At 39.1% G+C, this 21,868-nt stretch overlaps 1 protein-coding gene across 1 annotated transcript in view; it reads left to right on the top strand.

Annotated features, from left to right (window-relative positions):
- The first annotated feature begins 19,713 nt into the window (after positions 1 to 19,713).
- Ints6 (integrator complex subunit 6) overlaps positions 19,714 to 21,868 on the top strand; it is an 84,967-nt gene continuing 82,812 nt past the window's right edge. The window contains exons 1-3 of the mRNA XM_077795163.1: positions 19,714 to 20,311; positions 20,683 to 20,760; positions 21,561 to 21,710. Of these exons, the coding sequence (XP_077651289.1) occupies positions 20,201 to 20,311; positions 20,683 to 20,760; positions 21,561 to 21,710 (339 nt within the window). The 5' untranslated portion in view covers positions 19,714 to 20,200. The remainder of the gene's footprint in view (positions 20,312 to 20,682; positions 20,761 to 21,560; positions 21,711 to 21,868) is intronic.

The following is a 21,868-nucleotide window of genomic DNA, read 5'->3' on the forward strand; positions in this document are numbered from 1 at the left end:
TCTGTGCAAAAGATTGAATGAATTGAAGGGTGACATTGAGTGACAGCACAAAATGAAATGTGCAGAATAAGCTCAAAATGAAAAAAAAAAGTATTAATGTAAAATGACAGTTCTACACATAAACATATAAACGAATTAGACTAGGATTTTGTAATAAGGCATTTGATCTAACCATTCACTAATTTAATAAATATTTGTGTATTTCCATGTTATGGAAAGTAAGACACAGTCCTCAACTCTGCTAAATACTGGAATTGAAGAATGAATCAAGTGAGTCAGGAGTAGTGGTTTTCTGAATTGGGCCTGGAAGAGTGTGAAGGAGTTTAATTAGATAAGGGGGCTGTTGAGGAAGGCAAGGGGGTACTAGTGATGCAGACATAAGGAGCGAGCTATGGATTAGCAAAGTCATGAAAGATACCCAGTTGTCCTGAGAAACTATCATTTAATTGCATTTAGTGAAACATTCTATAAATGTGGGAATGAGAAAACATAAAGTAAGTTGGGTATTATAAGGATTTTGTAAAGAAACCATGAAAAACTAGAAAGAAGTATAATATAAACATGAATAGAGAAAAGGAGTTAGAAAAGTACCATTTGTGGCTAAGAAGTTTGAAGACAAATAGAAAAAAAATAAACATGTTCATTTTATTTCGGTTATTTTTAAAAGCTATTTATGGGGCTGGGGATGTGGCTCAAGCGGTAGCGCGCTCGCCTGGCATGCGTGCGGCCCGGGTTCGATCCTCAGCACCACATACCAACAAAGATGTTGTGTCTGCTGAGAACTAAAAAATAAATATTAAAAATTAAAAAAAAAAAAGCTATTTATCCCTAAACAATTTCTCCTCTACAATTGATTCTGACTTCAAACAGCAACGTTGTGGCTGACCAAATGATAATGCTGATACAGGTATTAATGGGTCAGAACAGTACATATACTGAGTTGGGGGTGGGTGGAGGTAGTAGTTGTGGAGTGGAGATGTAAGAGGTGGAATTAGGTTAAAAGAAATAATTCAAAGAAAGACAAAAGTTTCTAAAACAGGCTTAACTGTAGGTTATGGGATAAATCTAGGGCAAGAAAAAACAAGCAAGGAAAAATTCAAAAGATAAAAACACGTACAACTTCCTGGTAGAACTGTGGTAGTTAAAAACTGCCATTTGAAGATACACAGATATGTAAAGTTAATCGGATAATAGAGTCAAATGTTTTTGGTAATTGTAGAGAAAAAAAGATAAATCTTATAATCAAGGGGAAAAGTTTGGGTTTGAACTCTGCCAACTGAATTCATCACTTAATTATTAATTTCTTCAAATTTCATTGCTAGTACTGTCTTGGACTGTATTTGGGAAACGAACCTGAATGTCTTCATCCCATGTCATTCCCTTTACTGGAATAATAACTACTTAGAATTATTGTAAAGGTAGAAGTATTTGTAAAGCACGGAGTAGGATGATTCCTATGTAGAAAGACTTTTCAAATGGCGAGATTCCCTTCCTTTTCTCACACACATACACATTTTATATTTAGTTCACTTTAAAGAAAATATTTAGACAAATGTTTTTGTATGAACTATATTTTTTGTCCACGCATTTAAAACCAATTTCTATGATAAAATCCAAGAAAACAAAGTACTGAGTTGTGTCAGCTTTTGTTTCATTGTGAGATTCCATACAATGTATCCCACATGTGAGACAGCTGTTAAACCCCAGGTGCAATTTATATCTATGAAATTCTGCTATTTTATTTCTGTATGTGAAAAATGTTAATTTTCTTAAAAAATGCATATTTGTCTTTCTTCTTTGGTTTCACAAAGTCCAGTGCCTTGCATAAAGCTTCTGGCATTGTGTAGAAGATAAGGCTGGAGCTCAGGTTTGTGCAGGATTTCACATTTCTTTCAGCTTAAATGTCCACCTAAAAGTTTGGGGGTCTTCCCCCACTGTACTATACATAAGTTAGAATCCATGATATCTCACCTCCTAACTCCTGAACACCACAGTCTAATCCTAAGTAGAAAGAAATAAACCTTGTTAGATCAAGGCACTATTCTGTAAGGGAAGGCTTGCTCACCTGGTTTTGCCCATTCTCTGTTAGAATCTTGTCCTATTAACATGTAGGATCCAAACATCTATATAAAATAATTCCTGATAATGGTCATTTTTGACAAGGATAAAATAATTTATTGAAAATGACTTGATTTGCAGTGAGGCAATACAGTTGTTTATAATGTTGTATATATAAAAACAACTTTTCATGCTGTCATATTAGTGGTAATGCCAATAGCAAACTAGTATTTCTTCCTGCTGAAATCAGAAACCCAGTGATCCCCACAGATGAAGCTTTTGAAAGTCAAGATCTTTACTTAACGATATATGAAGAGTACAAATAAATTTCTGTGGTAAAATTGTAATGGTTTAATAGTTGCTGTTATCCCAACATGTGACTAATTTAAATATTATATATATATATATATATATAATAAATCATAAATTAATGATAAAAACAAATGTTAATGATAATAAACAAATGTTTTCCAACTCATAAAACATATGGAGAGAGCAAGACCATTTTTGTTTCAAAATTTTGAGACTATGGTGTGCTTTCATTGACTGTTGTCCAGATGATAATCTAGTTAATCAAATAATCAAATAAGTTTTTTAAAAAATTACTGCACCATGGCCAATTTGGAAAGCAGTTTGGAGATTCCTGGGAAAGCTGGGAATGGAACCACCATTTGACCCTGCTATTGCCCTTCTTGGACTATTCCCTGAAGACCTTAAAAGAGCACACTACAGGGATACTGCCACATCGATGTTCATAGCAGCACAATTCACAATAGCTAGACTGTGGAACCAACCCAGATGCCCTTCAATAGATGAATGGATAAAAAAAATGTGGCATTTATACACCATGGAATACTATGCATCACTAAAAAATGACAAAATCATGGAATTTGCAGGGAAATGGATGGCACTAGAGCAGATTATGCTTGGTGAAGCTAGCCAATCCCTAAAAAACAAATACCAAATGTCTTCTTTGATATAATGAGAGCAACTATGAACAGAGTAGGGAGGAAGAGCAGGAAAATAAGATTAACTTTAAACAGAGACATGAGATGGGAGGGAAAGGGAGAGAAAAGGGAAACTGCATGGAAATGAAGGGAGACCCTCATTGCTATACAAAATTACATATAAGAGGTTGTGAGGGGAATGGGAAAATAAACCAGTAGATGGGGTAGAGAGAGAAAATGGGAGGGGAGGGGAGGGGGGACAGTAGGGGATAGGAAAGGTAGCAGAATACAACAGTTACTAATAGGGCATTATGTAAAAATGTGGATGTGTAACCGATGTGATTCTGCAACCTGCATTTGGGGTAAAAATTGGGAGTTCATAACCCACTTCAATCTAATGTATGAAATATGATATGTCAAGAGCTTTGTAATGTTGTGAACAACCAATAAAAAAAATTAAAAAAAAAAGAAAAAAGTATAAAAAAAAAAAAAAAAAGGAAAACACGGGCTGGGGATATGGCTCAAGCGGCATGCGTGCGGCCCGGGTTCGATCCTCAGCACCACATACAAACAAAGATGTTGTATCCACCGATAACTAAAAAATAAATATTAAAAAAAAATTACTGCACCAATATTTTGGTGCAAAATGGTAATTTGGTAAAACTTTCTTTTTTTTTTTTTTTTTACAAAAAAGTATTTTGTTACCACATTGGAATCCTTACATGTATGAAACACTTCTTCATAATTAATATAAAAAACTTGGAAGACATCATCACTAGTTTCATTTTTTCTAACAAAATAAAAGCTACCAGCTTTTCAGCAACTACTAGGGGTCAGACATCTACTAGTTAAACACCACACATTCGTTCTTTCTAATCTTGGCAACAGTCCCGCAGTGACAGAGTCTGCTTGTTGCCCTCCCAACATCCATTCTCTCCTTCATCCTGACTGCCTCAGTTTTATTGGAGGTGGCAAAATGCCCCAAACTACATTTCCCAACCTCCCTTGCAGACATTAGTTGCGATGAGATCTGAGAGGAAATTATTAGGAGCAGTTCCAGAAAAATCTTCTTTTAAAAGAAGGCCATCTCAGCTGGTGTACTTGCTTTTCTTCTTCCCATTGCTTCTGCCAAAGCAAATCTACAATATCTGAGGTGAATTAACTAATTATGAAATGACAAGAGAACAGCTGAACAAGAAAACTGAAAAAGCTCAATGCTACTGATGACATTATGAGACCCAGAGTGGACAGTTGAGCCTGGACTGCCTACCTCTGACAGACATGATAAAAATAACTCTTGGTTTTCCTGTTTCTTATTCACAGATGAATGCAACTCTCAACTGATGGCCTGAAAAGACAATGCTGATCTTTGAATCAGTGTCTGACAGGAGCCAGCTCAGCTGTTAGAAAGTAGAATCATTTGATACATAGTTAACAGAACATTTAAAAATGCATGGAGATCCCTAGATTTAAAGTGTTACATATCATGGGGAAGATACAATGTACAATGTAAAGGGCTATATAAACATTTCTTTTAATTTTATTTCAATATCTTTTTTTTCTTAACGGTGGGCAAGTTTCCTTAATCCTAGTCCAGTTTACTTGTGTGTGTGTGTGTGTGTGTGTGTGTGTGTCGCCATGGAGATTATACTCAAGAGCCTTGTGGGTGGGTGCTAGGCAAGCGTTCTACCACCAATCCACATCCGTAACCCTACTTTAATACAAGAGAAATGCACAAGATTATTTCTAAGATACCTTACAGAGAGAACTATTAAAATGCCATATACATTGCCATACAATAAAACCACCACCACCAGGATGAGCCCCCAAATGTATAATTCCTGGTAATCTTATGAACACTAGTGATACAAAAACATTCGTGACACAAACTTTAATATATAAAAGTAATATATCTCTAAGATTTAGAGGAACTATCTAAGAAAGCATATATATATTCTATATTGACATTTCACAATAAAGGGCTGAAACGGAGTCAGAAAAGTATGTGAACTCCAGTTTTTATTTTTGCTTTGCTAGATTATGCTTTTATATAAAGAATAGTCAAAAGTGCTTTACAAATACAACATTGAGTGTAATAAAATCTCTCTTGTTAAACACTAGTAAGTGATTGGTCATTGGAAAAAGTCGGTTAAAACAGAAATTTAAAAACTACATATGACTGGATATCAGTGGTGGAGTGTGTGCTTAGCATGAGCAAGGGTTTAATACCCAGTAAAAATTTTTAAAAAAGATATTCAAATATTTTTCTTTCTTTCTTTTTTAAACTGGAGATTGTACCAAGGGGTGCTTTACCACAGCTGTATCCCCAGTCTTCTTTTTATTTCAAGACAAGGTTTCACTAAGTTGCCCAGGCTGGCCTCAAACTTGCAATCCTCCTATCAGCCTCCAGAGTTGCTAGGATTACAGGCATGTGCCATGGTGCCCAACTTCCATTTCATCCCTCAATTTCTTTAGTGACTTTTGTTTCACATTTAATTGGTTAATATAATTAATTAACATAATTCTAATAACAAGTATAACTGGTATAAACAGGTTTGGGGAAACTGCAACTGACTCCATGAGCATTTAAGCAGGAGCAGAGATTCATAAATGTATAGAGGGAATCTAGTTTTGAGCATATGCCATGCTGTGGGCATGTGTTAAAGAGGGAATGAGAGGCTTCAGTGAATCTGGAAAATGAAGTGGATGTCATAAGAGCTCCTATGTGCCCACCATCAGTGATAGATATTCCATTATAGGATGTTAAGCTATTTTATCTACTCTTTTAGAACATGGGAGATTAATGAACTGAATATTAGGATCATATTCTTACAACATTCCCTTTTATCCTTCCCATCTTGTTCTTATGGGCAAATTCTTGCCTGAGAATTTGTTTTGTTGATTGTCTCCCTGTCATTTCCCTCTGTGCCTGAGTGTTTCCCTGGGTCCCAGTTCCTATAGCTCTCATGGGGATGAGAGCCCTGTCCCTAGGCCCCAATTCCTATGGATGGGTCAACAATAACTACTGTCAGGCTTACCCAACATTTTGTCTCTGATGTTTGATCCAGGTTCTAGTGCTATTCTACTCTGCAACCTCAGACTATGTTTATTAACATAATTTAGTTTTCGTTTACTCCTCTGAAAAAATTAGAAGACTTAAGTTTGCAGGTTTGATAGATTATAGAATAGGGATGCCCAGATAGTAAAGTGTTTCTTTTCTTCCCATTTACTTCTCAGTATGTTCCTGACCCAGAGCATTGAATGCTCACAGGAACACTTGTTGAATCTCCTAGCAGTTGACTACTGGTGTGCTGGCATCTCTATTAAGAGCCCAGATGATGATCATGCTTGTCCATACTATCCCATAGTAGCCACCAGGGGGATTTCTCTGGAGCACTTCACTTGACCATTTGTCTCACTGGTCACCTTGGACAGTCATCCACTTCTCATATCTGAATTTGCCCTTCAATATAAAACATTAAATATAATGGGTATGTTAGGGTATTCCAGAAAAACAGAACAAATAGAAGACACAAAAAGTAAGGAATTGGCTTCCACAATTATCACAATTATGAAGGGTGAAGTTCCAAGATCTGCAGTAAGGATGTTGGAGATCAGCAGAGTTGATGGGGTAGTTCTACTCTGTCTGAAGACCTGAGAACCAAGAGAGTCTAAAATGTAGTTGCAATTCGAATGTCAAAAGACTTAGGACCCAAGAAAAGTAAAGGTTTCAGCTGGGCACAGTGGCGCACACCTGTAATTACAGTGGCTTGGGAGGCTGACTCAGGAGGATTGTGAGTTCAAAGCCAGCCTCAGCAACTTAGCGAGAAACTCAGCAAGACCCTATCTCTAAATAAAATATAAAAAGGGTCTTGGGGTGTGGCTCAGTTGGTTAAAACCCCTGGGTTTAATCCCCAGTACCAAAAAACAAAACAAAACAAAAAACAGTAAAGGTTTGAGACTGAAGGCAGGAAAAGATCCAAGTCTCAGCTTGAAGGCAGTCAGGTAGAAGAAATTCACTCTTACTTAGCCTTTTTGTTCCCCTTAGGCCTTTACCAGATTGGATGAGGCCCACCAACATTAAGCAGGGCAATCTGTTTTACTCAGTCTATCAATTCAAATGTTAATCTCATCCAGAAATACCTTCATGGATAAACCCCAAATAATGTTACCAAATACCTAGGCATCCTGTGGCCCATTCACATTTACATATAAATTAACTATCATACCAGGAACAGTGCTAGTTACTTTGGTCATATTCTTGTCATAATTTTTGGTTTCAGAGAAGTCAGTACCTTTTTTTTTCACACCTTAAGGTTCCCACCTATGCTCTTGGTCCTGTTCTTCCCTGCTCCTTAGACCTGCCCATACCAACTGTACTTTTCCTATGATTTTCAGTTTTCTCTTTCCTTACCTAAAAATATCTTTAGGTGTTTCCTTAAGGTGTTTGCTTAACCTCAAAAAAAAAATAAATAAATAAAAAAGTCATCTTTTATCCTTCAATTTGCCATCTCATCCCCCCCCTTTTTTTTAAGCACAAAAAGTAATATTCTCTGCCTTCTATCAATCACTAAAATTCCTGGTGATCTAATTTACCTTATTTCTTCTGTCTCAATTTTCCACTAAAAAGAACCCTATAAAGCCAATAATGGCTTTCTCAATCTAATGGCTTTTGTTCAGTCTTCACTTTATTTGATATTTCAGTTCTTTTGAAAAAAATATACTCTCTTTTCCTGACATTTTCTTTTTACTTTGGCAAGTCAGGTTTCTGATTCTTTACATTCTTCTGTTTAGTTCCCTTTTCTTATCCTGTCCTCAGATTTTGAACTTCTTCCCTTTTTCTCATTTACCAAATTCCACTTCACTTTTAGTTATTTCAACAGTTCTAACTTCCAAAGGGAAACATCTAATCTTTAATAATCCATACCTAAAAGATTTTCCTGCTTAAAATGTGTCAACATCTACATGCAAAATTTAAGTAAATCATTCAGGTCCTTAATGATTGTATACAAACCAAAGTATTTAAAGATATTAAAAGATTTAAAAAATTCTGGCTAACAAAGCAATCCTTAGTGAGAAAAGTGAAGAAGGAGGCATCATAATACCAAAACTGAGATTATACTACAGACCTATAGTAACAAAAATTGCATGGTATTGGTATAAAAATAGACATGAATGCCACTGGAAGAGAATAGAAGACACAGAGACAAACCAACATAAATATAGTTATCTCATACTAGACAAAGGTGCCATAAACATACATTGGAGAAGAGATAGCCTCTTCAATAAATGGTGCTGGGAACACTAGAAATCCATATGTAGCAGAATGAAATTGAACCTTTATCTCTCATCCTGCACAAAATCCAACTCAAAGTGATTGAGGACCTAGGCATTAGATTAGAGACCCTTCACCTACTAAAGAAAATGTAGGCCCAAATTTCCATCATGTCAGCTTAGTTACTGACCTTCTCAATAAGACTCCTAAACACAATAAGTAAAATTAAGAATCAAATAAATAAGATGGTATCAAACTAAAAATCTTCTTCACAGGAAAGGAAGAAAACATGAAGAGAGATCCTACAGAATGGGAGAAAATCTTTGCCACCTGCACTTCAGATAGCATTAATCTCCAGGATATACAAAGAACTCAAAAAACTTAACACCAAAAAGCAAATAACCCAATCAATAAATGGGCAAAGGAACTGAACAGGCACTTCACAGAAGAAGATATATGAATGGCCAACAAATATATGAAGAAAAGTTCAATATCTCTAGCAATATCAAATCTATCAATATCTAGCAATATCACTCTAGTCAAAATGGCAATTATCAAAATACAAGTAACAATAAATGTTGGTGATGATGTCAGGATAAAGGTACACTCATACATTGATGGTGGGAATACAAATTGGTACAACCACTCTGGAAAGCAATATAGTATTCCTCAGAAAACTTGTAATGGAACCAGTTATCCCACTTGGAATGACCCAGTTATCCCACTCTCCTCAGCATATGCCCAAAGGATTTAAAATCAGCATACTCAGTGATGAAGCCACATCAATGTTTATAGCAGCTCAAGTCACAGTAGCTAAACTATGGAAACCTAGGTGCCTTTCAACAGATGAATGAATGAATGAAAATGAAATAAAGAAAATGTGGTATGTATACATAATGGAATATTACTCAGCTATAAAGAAGGATGAAATAATGGCATTTGCCAGTAAATGGATGGGTCTGGAGACTATCATGCTAAGTGAAATAAGCCAATCCCAAAAAACCAAAAGCCAAATGTTCTCTGATATGCAAATGCTAACACACAACAAGCCGGGGAAGGAAGAAGTTTATTGGATTGACAAAGGGAAGTGAAGGGAAGGGAGGAGGATGGGAATAGGAAAGACAGTAGAATAAATTGGACATAACTTTCCTATGTTCATATATGAATACACCACCAGTGAAATTCTATATCATGTACAGCCACAAGAAAGGGATCATAATAAGAATAAGTTATACTCTATGTATGTATAATTTGTCAAAATACACTCTACTATCAAAAATAACAAATTAAAAATTTTAAAAAACACTAAAATATTCTGGTTAAAACACTTCAAAAACTTTTATAAATCGTATTTCATATAGAATACTCAAAGTATAAACTGATAACTTTTCAGGTGAATATTTGTCTACATGTATAAAGAACTCTTAAAACATATCTAATAATTTCCACCTCTAGAAATGCATCATAAAGGAAAAAACTGGAGATGGCTGAATTCATACCTGACTTTTTCTCACCTCATATCCAAGCTAATAAAAACCCGATCTTCATGACTTCGACTCTTAATCCTGTTGTCCAAAAGCCACTATAATTCCCCACCTGAATTATAGCAATAACCTTTTCATTATTCTGTTTCTAATCTTCTTTCTACAATTTACTCTCATAAAATAATCAGATAGCCCTCTGCTCAGTACCCTCCTATGGCTTCCTGTTAGTCAGCAGAAAACAATTTCTACCCCTCATAGCAAGGTCCTGATATGAGCTAGCTCTACCTCTATCACCTCCTGGATTTGACCTCAAACAACTTTCCTTGCAACTCTGCTTCAGTTTGGGGGGCCTCCTTGCTATTCCCTACAGCAGATCTACTACAAAATCAGGGTCTTTACATGCTTTTCTCTGGAATGTTTCTCTCTATATTCACCTGATTTGCTGGCTCATTTCAGGTGTTTGGTCATACGTTATTCTCAGGTTCTTTACTGACCATCCTATTTAAAAATATGATCCCCAGGTCTCTACCTCACCCATTTCCCATTCCGACTTTATTTTTCTCTGGACCATTTATCACCATCTGACACATTATACAGTTTACATCTTGTCTCTTTCCTCTCTCCCACTAGGGCAGGGATTTGTTCCTTGTTCACTAATTATCTTCAACATCCAGAGTATTAATTACTTAATATTTTTGGTATAGAACTATTCAATGCATTATTATAAATAACAGTAAAACATAAAATAATGAAGTGCTAATAATAAAAGAAATCATAATATATCCATATGTGGAATAATATGTACTTAATTAAAAGTCATGTTAAAATATTTAATGAAATAAAAAATGTTCACATTATATTAAGTGGAGGAAAAAGCAGAACATAAAAGAATATTTAGGACTGAGGATGTAGTTTAGTGATAGAGTGCTTGCCTAGCATGTGTGAGCCCCCTTGTTGCAAACCATAGTAATGAGGATGGGGAAGGAGAAGGAGGAGGATGAGGAAGAGGAGGAGAAGGAAGAGAAAGAAATATATAATAAGACTCCAATTTTATAAAAAAATAGCATTATATATATATATATATATATATATATATATATATATATAATTTGCTATCTCAAGGTGATGAAATTGAAACTAATTTTTGCTCTTCTGATAATTTTTTTTTTTTTGTATTTTGATGGTTTTTAAAACAAAACTTCTACATTTATTTTTTATGGTACTCAGAATTGAACCCAGGGTCTTAAACAGGCTAGGCAAGTGCTCTACTACTGAACTCATCCCCAAACAATAGTTTCTATTTTTAAAATTAAAAATACAGAAAATTGTAAAGCTTTGAAGAAAAAAAATGCTTTTCATTCAGTTGTTTCCTCTAGTCCCCTCTAGTCTGAATGAAATTCCAACTTCAATTAGAGATATGATATGTACATGTCTTTTGGCACTGATTAGATTCTGCTAGTATTATATATCTATTTTATTTTCTTAGGCAGTATTCCTTCTGAAGGCAAAAACCCATGTATGATCTATTTTTAGAGCCCATAAAACTCATTTCTATTTTCAATTATTATTTGAAAGAAAAAGTACTTGAAATGCTTTAATAGCCAGGAATGATATATAGTGTTAGTTGCTTAGGGAAACCATCAAATGATGTAATTTTCGGGTGTCTCTCACAACCACCTTAAAAACAGTTTAAAGGTATATTAGAATGATGACTAAAATGGAAGCATTTTTAGGGTTTGGTTTATCTCCCTGTTGCCTTTACTTACATATATTTTTATTACTTGCTGGTACATTATATTAAAATCTGATTCTGGAGGAAATTTGAGAATGATAGTGGATTTCAAGACTGACACTTTATATTAGAAAAGGCTAGGCTAGTATAGCAAAGACAGCAGGGCACAAATGGGCGTAAACATTTAATGCCTCATACATGATAATATATATCTTGATCTAAGGGTGGGTGTTTTTGATTGGCAGACAGGTTTCCTCCACATATTTAGGGTCCCAGTGATTGTTAATTTATGGCTTTTCAGGTTAATATAGCATGTCCACTGTATGCTAGTTGTACTTACTATTCTTTGCCTTCAATGTATTAAATTCTTCATGAGGCCATAGCATGGCCAGACTAAGTAAATAAAAATACAGGATATTCAGTTTAATTTGGATTTCAGCTAGCACATAAGTTTTTAGTGTTAGTATATCCCAAATATCACATGGTACATATTTGTACTAAAATATTATGTATTGGGCTAGAGTTGTAGCTCAGTGGTAGAGTACTTGGCCTAGCACATGTGAGGCACTAGGTCAGTACTACATAAACAAAATAAAAAAAATAAATAAAATATGGTTAAAAAATTGTTGGAATTTAACAATTAAAAAAAGTAAAAACCCCACTATGTGTAGTTTATCTGAAATCGCAATTTAATTGTGAATCTTATATTTTATCTAGCAACCCTACTAAGATAGGGACTAATTCTACTTGATTTACTACTGAATTCCCAGAATTTAAAAACAGTACCTATTTACTATAAGATAAATAAATCTCAATAATTCTTAATAACTGATGTTCTGCTTGTCTGAGAGAACCCATATTAGCAAAGAATATATATTATTATTAGTATTAATACCGCTTTAAAAATATGTATTTAGTGCCAACAAGGTATATTTTATGAACACTTGTTATTAATTTGAATAGTTATTAAGTATCAGCAAATAATATTTACCAACAGATGAAACTTTAATATCTATTAGCATATTAAACTGCCAATGTTTTATTATATTTCATGTTTTAGTCTTTTGGGGCGTCTGGAACAAAATAATATGAGTAGCTTAAAATGACAATTTTCTTCTCCTCATAGTTCTGGAAGATGGGACATATAAGGTTCTACCTTGATTCTGATTCTCAATCTTTATATTATAGTCTCTTGATATACAAGATGGCAGATTCAGTGTCTGATGAAGGCCTAATACACAGATGGCTCCATCTGTGTCCTCACGTGGTTGAAGCAATGAGTGATATCCTTGGATATCTTTCATAAGGGTGCTAATACCTTTCATGAAGGCTCCACCTTCATGACCTAATCGCCTCTCAAAGGCCTCACTTCCTAATATCATTACTTTGGGGGTTAAGATTTCGGCAAATAATTTTTTTCTCGCACAAACATGTAGACCATAGCACTTCAATAAAAATCAATGGATAACATCCATCTAGGTAACTGCACAGCTCTCACTTCTTTTTAGTCTCTACTCAAATGTCATTTTCTTGTTGATGCCTTCCCTGTTTCTCCATGTCCAAAGCTGCAACCTTCTGCACCACTTATTTTTCTTCCTGAGCACGTAGTGTGAATATAGCATAGTATAAAATGCCAACATATTGTCTTCTCATTATCTGCCTTCTGTCTTTCCATTATATTATAAACTGACGCCCTATCACAGTGCCTGACACAATACTCAGTGTGAAACTAGTATTATTTGAAAGGACTGCCATGATCATGCTCTTCCACTAGAGAAATCGTTCTACCCTGATTCTGATTCTCAATTTTTATATGTCTCTGTCTCAAACTATCTATTACAAGTAAATATGTTACTTGTCTACCTCTCCTATTAGAATGTAAAATTCATTAAGGAAAGGCGTTTTCCCCCTCTTTTATTTACTGCTAAATTCTTAGCTTCTGTACAGATTGGGTATTCAGCAAATATTTGGTGAACAAAAGACCATTGGTCAGTCAAAGAATACATCTTATTAGAATTTATAATATTGATGATATTCACTTTCCATGACCCAAGATGTCTTTAATTACACTAAAATATCATGATTTTGCCTACATCAACCCATCCATCATTCATCTAGTCCCGTCCATTCTCTCAAGTCAGTGTCTCTGCTAATCCTCTCCCTTGGTGATTCCTGTGTTCTGTGGATTACTGCAGAAAAATGCCTAATGATCTCCTTGCCCAGTGCCTTCCTATTTTAATATATCCTGCAAATTGTTACTGAAATTGTCTTCCTAAAATGACAATCTGATTATTACCCTTGACCCCCAAACTTTGCCTCCCTATCACCCAAAGAAAAAATTTCAAAATGTTTCAGTTGGGCACAGAAAACCTCATGATGTGGTCCAACCTCTAATTCCACCACTCTTCTATACACAGGATCCAGCTCATCCTGCCCGCTTTTACCTATTCATAATCTTCATATGGTTTCTGTGTGCTCAAACATCACTTTGTGAGAGTTAGCTGTTCTATCTTTTGTGCTTATATATTCCTCTAACATTTATTTTAATAGCTACCAGCACTAAATGGTATTTTACTGACTTAAACATGTACATTTTTTTTCCATTTAAATATCTAAAATTGCAATGGCATCTTATAATGCTGTCACCAGGAGGTAGTTGTGAGTAGTTGTGATTAGTTGTGATAGCCTGCACGTGTGCAAATTTTGTGGTTATTCCTGGTAGCATGACTAGACAATCCCAAACCTTCCAACTTTTTAGTCAACCATTTAAAGAGAGGCCTGGTTGTGGTCTGAAAACCCTTCAATGTCACTTACTACTAGATCAAGGAAATACTAGCAATAAAACTCATAAAATGGACACCAAGGGTTTAGAAGAAAATATCAAAGACAAGAGAATTGTATTTAAAAAATGTTGTATTACTAATATTCCTGTTGGCAGAATTCAGTACAGTGTAGACAAACTCTGATAAGAAACCACTGAATTATAGTTTAATTAGCAGCATTCCCCAACTACCAGTGGTCCGAAAGTAATAGAGTTTCTTACAATTCACAGTGTCCCAATCAGTAATTCGATTACCTTGAATTTTCAAAGCAACTCTTTAAGACAAATCTTATATCATGCCTGGGGGCTGTGAATATAATATTATATTCTCATTATCTGTTTGGCTTCTGTTTTTCCATTATCTTATAAACTCTTTGAGGACCTACCATAGTGCCTGTCACAACACTGGGTGTGTAACTAGTAGTAGTTGAAAGAAGGACTGCAATGCTCACTCTCCTCCACTAGAGAAATTGTTCCACCCTGATTCTAATTGTTAATTTTTATATGTCCATATTGATAGCTGACCTTGAATTGTCTGAGACTTCAATACTACTGTGAAACAGCGCTTGTTGAAAAGATCTAATTTCTTAATAGTAGCCCTTATTAAAAACCCTCCCCTGCCCAAGGACCATATTAGTATAATCAAAATTAAATTCCATTATATATATATATATATATATATATATATATATATATACTATCTGATTATATTGGCTGCATGGTTTCACATCTAATTTTTTATGTTTATTACTTTTCCACATTTTTTGAGGTATCTCAGTATGATCTAAAAGGGAGTGGAATGGCAGAGTCAAGGAAATGGTAAGACAGCCAAAAGAAACTTTGTTAGATTAGAAATGAGGAACACTGAGTTCAACTGATTATTTTGTTCAGATGGCACATCCAGATAGCATAAGCCAAATCATTGGCATATAATTATTTTTAAAGTGTTAACCTGCTTATTTGGTTTAAAATAATTTAAAAGGGCTCTGGTTGGCTCCTACAAATGAATTTATCAATTCTTAATTCTGTTAGAATAGCTCTACTTCAACAATTTAGGCTATTGTCTCAGCCAGAGTCACCATTCTCTTTCAGAGGTTTCCATATTGTTGGGAAAACATATAAGGCAGCAGCACCCCAGAGAAAAACCCCAACATGGCGACTAACGACCCTCTTTCTCCTCTTTGTTTCTTTCATGGCGCGAAACGTTCCCGCCAGCGCCAATGTTCAAATCCTGCTGGTGGGAAGCCTTAGCCCCAATAAGAATTAACTTCTTGGGCTCCGGAAATGACATATGGAAGAGCTTGCCAATAAACGGGGGACCCGTTATCTACCTCAGCCTGCTACCTCTTCTTAGACCTATATAAACACGCAGCCTTTGGTAATAAAGTGGAACCTCTTTGGTGATCCGTGTCGTGTGGTGTAGTGTGGTGTGGCGTCTTCCAGTCTTACACATATAATTTTCTTTCTTTTTTTGGTGCTTGGGTATGGAACCAAGGGCCTCAAGCATATTAGGCAAGTATCCATTTAATTTATTCTCTTTTAAATTGGAGCAAGAGCATTTGTATAGCATTCCTTTAAAAACAACATTAAAAAGCAAGGTTTTTTTTTTTTTTTCTTTTCCCACATACCTCTTCTGACCAATGCCCTCCCAGAAAAATCTTCCCTAATCCCCTAGACTGTAATAGCATGGGGCTTAGCACACACTACTCCAACTAGTTTTCCTCTAGCATTGCAAGAGCTCACTGCTTCTTCAGTTCAATCTGATGAAATAGGTGGCAATGCATTTAGGGGCTACATTTCAGAAAAACAAGCCTGAATCTTTCTAGAATCACCGAGAATGAATGAAGAAGAGATTACATTCCCATCTCTTGCTTACTCCAAGGTCTACACTCACTGAGGAACAGTGAGACTCTCTAGCACTCCTCCCCACCCCCTATATTCCCCCAGTCAAATTCAAACAATTTAAGCACATGTCACAAATCCACTTTACAGTGGTGATCATATTTATTGTTGTTTCTCCTTTATTGTTCAGATTTTTGAGTTTTAAAAAATTACAGTAACATTAAGGGCACATGAAGAGTACTAATAGATGCCAGTTTATTCTTATACTTAAAGCATGTAGTTCTTCATTAGTATTATTTATAATGAATCACTAAAAAATATTTTTAAAATGAGATGATCAGGGCCTGTCCTAATTCTACTGAATCACTTTCTTTAGGTATGGAAATTTGGTCCACTATTTTATGGTACTGGGGATTAAACCCCAAGTCTTGTGCTTGGTAGACCAGTGTTGTACCACTGAATTATATTCTCAGACTTTTTTGAGAAAGGGTCTCACTACTAAATCCTCCTGCCCCTGAAGTAACTCAGATTACAGGTGAGCGCCGCTGCACCTGGCAATACATTATTATTATTATTAGGTACTGGGGATAAACTCAGGGGCACTCGAGCACTGAGCCACATCCTCAGCCCTATTTTATATTTAGAGACGGGATTCTCAGTGAGTTCTTACCGTCTTGCCATTACTAAGGCTGGCTTTGAACTTTGGGATCCTCCTGCCTCAGTCTCCTGAGCTGCTGGGATTATAGGTGTGCACCACAGCATCAGGCCATTATTCTTTGAAAATATTTTTTTCAAATTGTAGATTTTTTCAAAATGTAGATATAAAGAAAAAAAGATACCTTTTTTTCTTTATTTTTATGTGGTGCTGAGGATCAGAACCTAGTGCCTTCCATATGCTAGGCTAGCGCTCTACCACTAAGCCACAACCTCAGCCCATTATTTTTCTAAAGCTCTATTCATGATGCGGATGTGTATATCTTGGCTTAGAACCCCTGCTTTAAGCCATCATCAACCAAAAGCTAAATTGTCAACCAGAGTCACTGAGAATAAAGTTGGCCTATTTCGCTAGATATTGTCTGCTTGTTAATGTTTCCTGGTTTCTGATTGCCTCTTACTTTGCTGCCTTTGTATGCCCTGATTTCTTTACTGCTTTGCCCCAGGGCCTTGACTCCCAGTACTTCTGAACTGAAAACCTGATCTTTGATCTCAGATGCCATCATAAGCATGGGTTCTGGTTACAAGCTCCAGGTTGGCTTTCTGGACTTAACTCTCCCTTATCTTTGCATCTATCCCTGTTTCTACCATACACTTCTACTAATGTCCCTAGTATGACAACCTGCCAAAATCACTTGAATCAGGGAAGAGCAAGCAGTATTCTGTATCTTGAAAGATGATTTCAAATAACTGTAATAGGCAAGGTCATTATTAATGTGTGCTTATCTATTTCAGTAGACTAGTTCAATTCTCTTCAAACATTGCTGCCTTACTTACTATCCCATCTAAAAACTCTTAATAGGAGGAAAATCCCTTAGCTTGGAATAATGGTCCTCTACTATCTACTGACCTTTCTGGATTTGATACCATTGTTGATACATCAGGGCTTTGGCCTAGCTGAACTTCACTGTTCCCCAGGAAGCCCCAGCAATGCTGTCCAAACTTCATTTTCAATATCTGGAAGGATTTTTTCACCAGCAACTTCCCCTTCCTTTATCTATATCTAACCCTGTCAGTACTTAAAAGCAGTGTTTCTCAGAACAGAGTACTGTGCAAGAAGAAAAATTTGTTATGATCCTAAAGAATGTTTCCAGACAGGCAAGGGGCCCATAGACCACAGCCAAAAACAATGATATAGAAAATGAAAGACTAACTCTATTAAAATTATGCAAACGATCACTTTGAAGAAAAGTATTGTTAAAGTACTTTGTATATTGTCACAGAACTCTTTAGATCTACAATCCCAGTTTGAGAATCACTGCAGCACATATTGACCTTGGAAAATGCTCATCATCCCCAAATAAAATTCTCTTTTCTCTTACTATCTAATCGCTTTCTGCCTTAATTAATAATATGTAATATTTTCCTAGAAAAACATAAACTCATTAAAAATGGGGACATTTTATTCATTTAAAAAATCTCTATCATACCTAGATATAGCAGGTCCTACGCAAATAGGACCTGTGTTCTATTTTATTTTGCAGTCCATACCTACAGAAAAACGTACTACTAAAATTGCACTAACATAAATTAACAAATATTAGGAAAAGTCCAAGTTATGAAACTCAAGATTTTAAAAAAGGGCCACAAAGTATGTCTTTTCTGTGTTAATAAAAACACTTTCCATGTTCAGTAGGCAAAAAAGAATTTCAGGATAAAGAATAAAATCCGGAAATGCAAGACTAGTGGGAGAGTCCCTATAAATATCTCCATAGTCTTATAAGGGCTGGGCTGTATGTCCTTAATTCAACTTGTATTTAAGGCAGTGTCTTGGTTTTCCAATTCGATGTGAGGAAACTGTTTCTCGGACTTGTAGGAGGGTACTCATGACTTTATGATAACAGGAACTTAAACAGAAAATGTTTTCCTTCACACAGTATTTCGAACGAGTTTGAAAGTCAGTTTCTTTCACATTAAAACGAAGGTAATGGACTATGATTTGTCTAAATTCCTTTCGGTGAAACAGATACTGTATTGCCCTAAACGGCTTGAGAACAGAATCTCTCCGTTTCCCTGTAGCTCGGGGATTGGGTGAGGGTCTGTTCTCTTTCTAGTGGGTCCTCCGACAAGGATCCTGGCTTGCTGCAGGTCAGGAGGAGCGAGGACCAGCCCTCCGTCCCACTCCCTGGCGGGAGCGGTGTGCCGGGAGGAGATTAGTCCCCGGTCATAAACAACCTCTCACTTCCCCTCCCCCTCCCGGCCCGCCCGCGCTGGGGCCGGCCCTCCGAGGCCCAAGAACCTTCTCCGGCGGCCGCAGGCCCCGAGCCTTCCTCGGGAGGGCGACATCGGGCCTGCCCTCTTCCCCTAACCGGGTGTTTGTTCACTTTACTCAGCTCTCCTCACTGTCCACGCTACATCGACCTCAGAGGGGAACTCGGGTTAGCCTCCATTTCCCTTCCCTCGACCCCTATCACCTCCAACAGCCAAGAAGGCCAGCAGCCCTGCCGCGCAGGCTCACAGGCTCGGCCGCCCTGCGCGCGCCGACGCGGCCCCCGCCCCCAACCGCGGTCCTTCCGCGGCCCATCCCCGCCCCTTCCCGGAGCCCGCCTCCGCGTCTGCCGACCCGCCTGCTCGCCCCTCGCGCTCGCTCTCGCGCGCACCCGACGCCCCGCCTCCGCGCGTGCTCAATAACTGTCCCCGGAGTCGGCCTACAAGCTTCCTCCGCCCCTGAGCTGTTTGAATATGCTAATGAGAGGCCAGGGACTAGCCAATAGAACAACGGGGCGGTGTGTCACGTGGCTCGGGGACGTGTCAGGGGGCGGAGCCTCTACAGCCCCTGCCCAAGTTAAAACCAGAGTGTGAGAGAGAAAAGCGCTTCAGTAGCGAGAGGGGCTGAGAAAGTGGTGACACCGCCGGGGTGCGGAGGGAGTCCCTGAAACTTCTCCCAACAGCCCCAGGGCCAATCTCCCCTCAGCCCACTCCCCTCTTCGCCAGCTCCCTGGTCCCCACTCCCTGCACCGGGGGTGGGGTGGGGAGCCAGGCCCGTCTCCCGCGGGGACACACACAGGGACCGGGAGCGGGGACGGGACCCCCAGGCGGGGGGGACGGACCGACAGACAGACGGCCGGGCTCCCGCCCCAGCGGGCAGGCAGGCAGGAGGAGGCGGAGGCAGGGGTACGACGGGGAGGACTGGGTCTGGGGAGTTTCCTCTCAACTATCGGGGGAGAAACTCCCCGCAGCCGGAGGAAAGACCCAGACGGTGTTTTCCTCCCGGGGGCCGCGCTCCCCCGCCCCGCGTAGCGGCGGTCGCTGCCGCCGCCACCGGTGCCTCCACCTCTACCATCTCTTTCTCCACCACCTCGGGCCCCGGTGTCCCCGGCCAGCACTATGCCCATCTTACTGTTCCTGATAGACACGTCTGCCTCTATGAACCAGCGCAGCCATCTGGGCACCACCTACCTGGACACGGCCAAAGGCGCGGTAGAGACCTTCATGAAGGTACCGACTGACCGAGCCCGGGAGGCGACCCTGGCCCGATGGCCCGCGGGCGGCAGGGTGGGGGGGAGGGCGGCTGGGGGCAGCAGGGCGGGGGTGTCGGGGACCTGACTGCAGGCGCTGCCGGGCTCGGGGACCCCCTCCCCCACCGCGCGGGCGGGCGGGCGGGCGCTGCGAGCTGGGCTCGGCCGGGGCCCGGGCTCCGGCCCCGGGCGGTGTGTAGGAAGAGATCTGTGTGTGGGGCGGCGTGGAGGGGCGGCCGCTGCGTGTGCGGTACTGTGGGGGGTGGTGGGGCTACTGGGCGCCCCTTCTCTGCCTATTAACCTCGCCTGTGCTTCCCTCTTGCCCGCCCGGTTCCTCCTCCCGTCCCGCAGCTCCGTGCCCGGGACCCTGCCAGCAGAGGAGACAGGTATATGCTGGTCACTTTCGAAGAGCCGCCCTATGCTATCAAGGTAACAGCCCTCGCCCTCCCCCTTCTCTTCCTTCCCTTCCCTGTTCCTTCCTCGCTCGCCCTCCCCGCCCCCCCATTCACCCTTCATTATGCTCCCCTCCCCCACCCGCTGCGCTCCCGGCGCCGAGGTCTCTTCCCCTGCGGGCTCCCACCCCCTCCCCCGCTCGAGAGCGTCCTGGCGCGGTACAGAATCGCCGGGCCACCGCCATCCCCTCCCCGGCCCGGCTCGGCCCGGCGGCGGCGGCGGCGCTGCGATCAACATGGCCGACATTTCCCCTCCGCGGCGTGAGCGGCAGCAATGAACTGTGGGGGATATTTATTCAAGTTAGCCCGAGTGACAGCCGGGCCCGGCCGCGCCGAGCCCCGGTTTGCATTAAAGGGGAATGGGCCGGGCTATCAAGGGAGTCCTCTGAGGGGCTGCGAGGATTGGTCATCTCTAGAGTCTTCCTAAGGCTGCCTACCGATGGGACAGCCTTGGGCCAACTTCAGAAGTCATCTGCTTTCTACTAATACCTTCCCACTCCCGGATTTTGGGTATTAGGTTAGGTAGTAAATTTCTTGGTGAAGTTATAAAGTATTGAGGCCATTAACCACCAAGAACTATAGAGCATGCAGATTTTTTCTTGGCCACCTTTGGAAGAGAGATTTCTCAGGAGAGAGAATTAACAGGTTAACTGAAGCCACACCAACCAAAAAGCGACGTTAACCAAACATCTACTTGGTAAATGTCAGATTATAAAGGTTGTCCGTGTATATATGAGTTTAAAAGGTGAAAAAAAAAATCTTAATTTTTCTTTTCAGGCTGGATGGAAAGAAAACCATGCAACGTTTATGAATGAACTGAAAAACCTTCAGGCTGAAGGACTTACGACTCTTGGCCAATCCCTAAGGACAGCTTTTGATTTATTAAATTTAAATAGATTAGTAACTGGCATAGACAACTATGGGCAGGTAGGTTGAATGTTAAGGTGGAAAAATAGTTGATGATATATATATATATATATATATATATATATTTTTTTTTTTTTTTTTTGTGGAAAAACACTTTAGTACCAAACTAGAACACAAAACTCCAGTATAAAACATTTCAGACTGAAATACAGTGTGTA

The sequence above is a fragment of the Urocitellus parryii genome, chromosome 2, assembly GCF_045843805.1.
Source record: "Urocitellus parryii isolate mUroPar1 chromosome 2, mUroPar1.hap1, whole genome shotgun sequence".
NCBI lineage: Eukaryota > Metazoa > Chordata > Mammalia > Rodentia > Sciuridae > Urocitellus > Urocitellus parryii.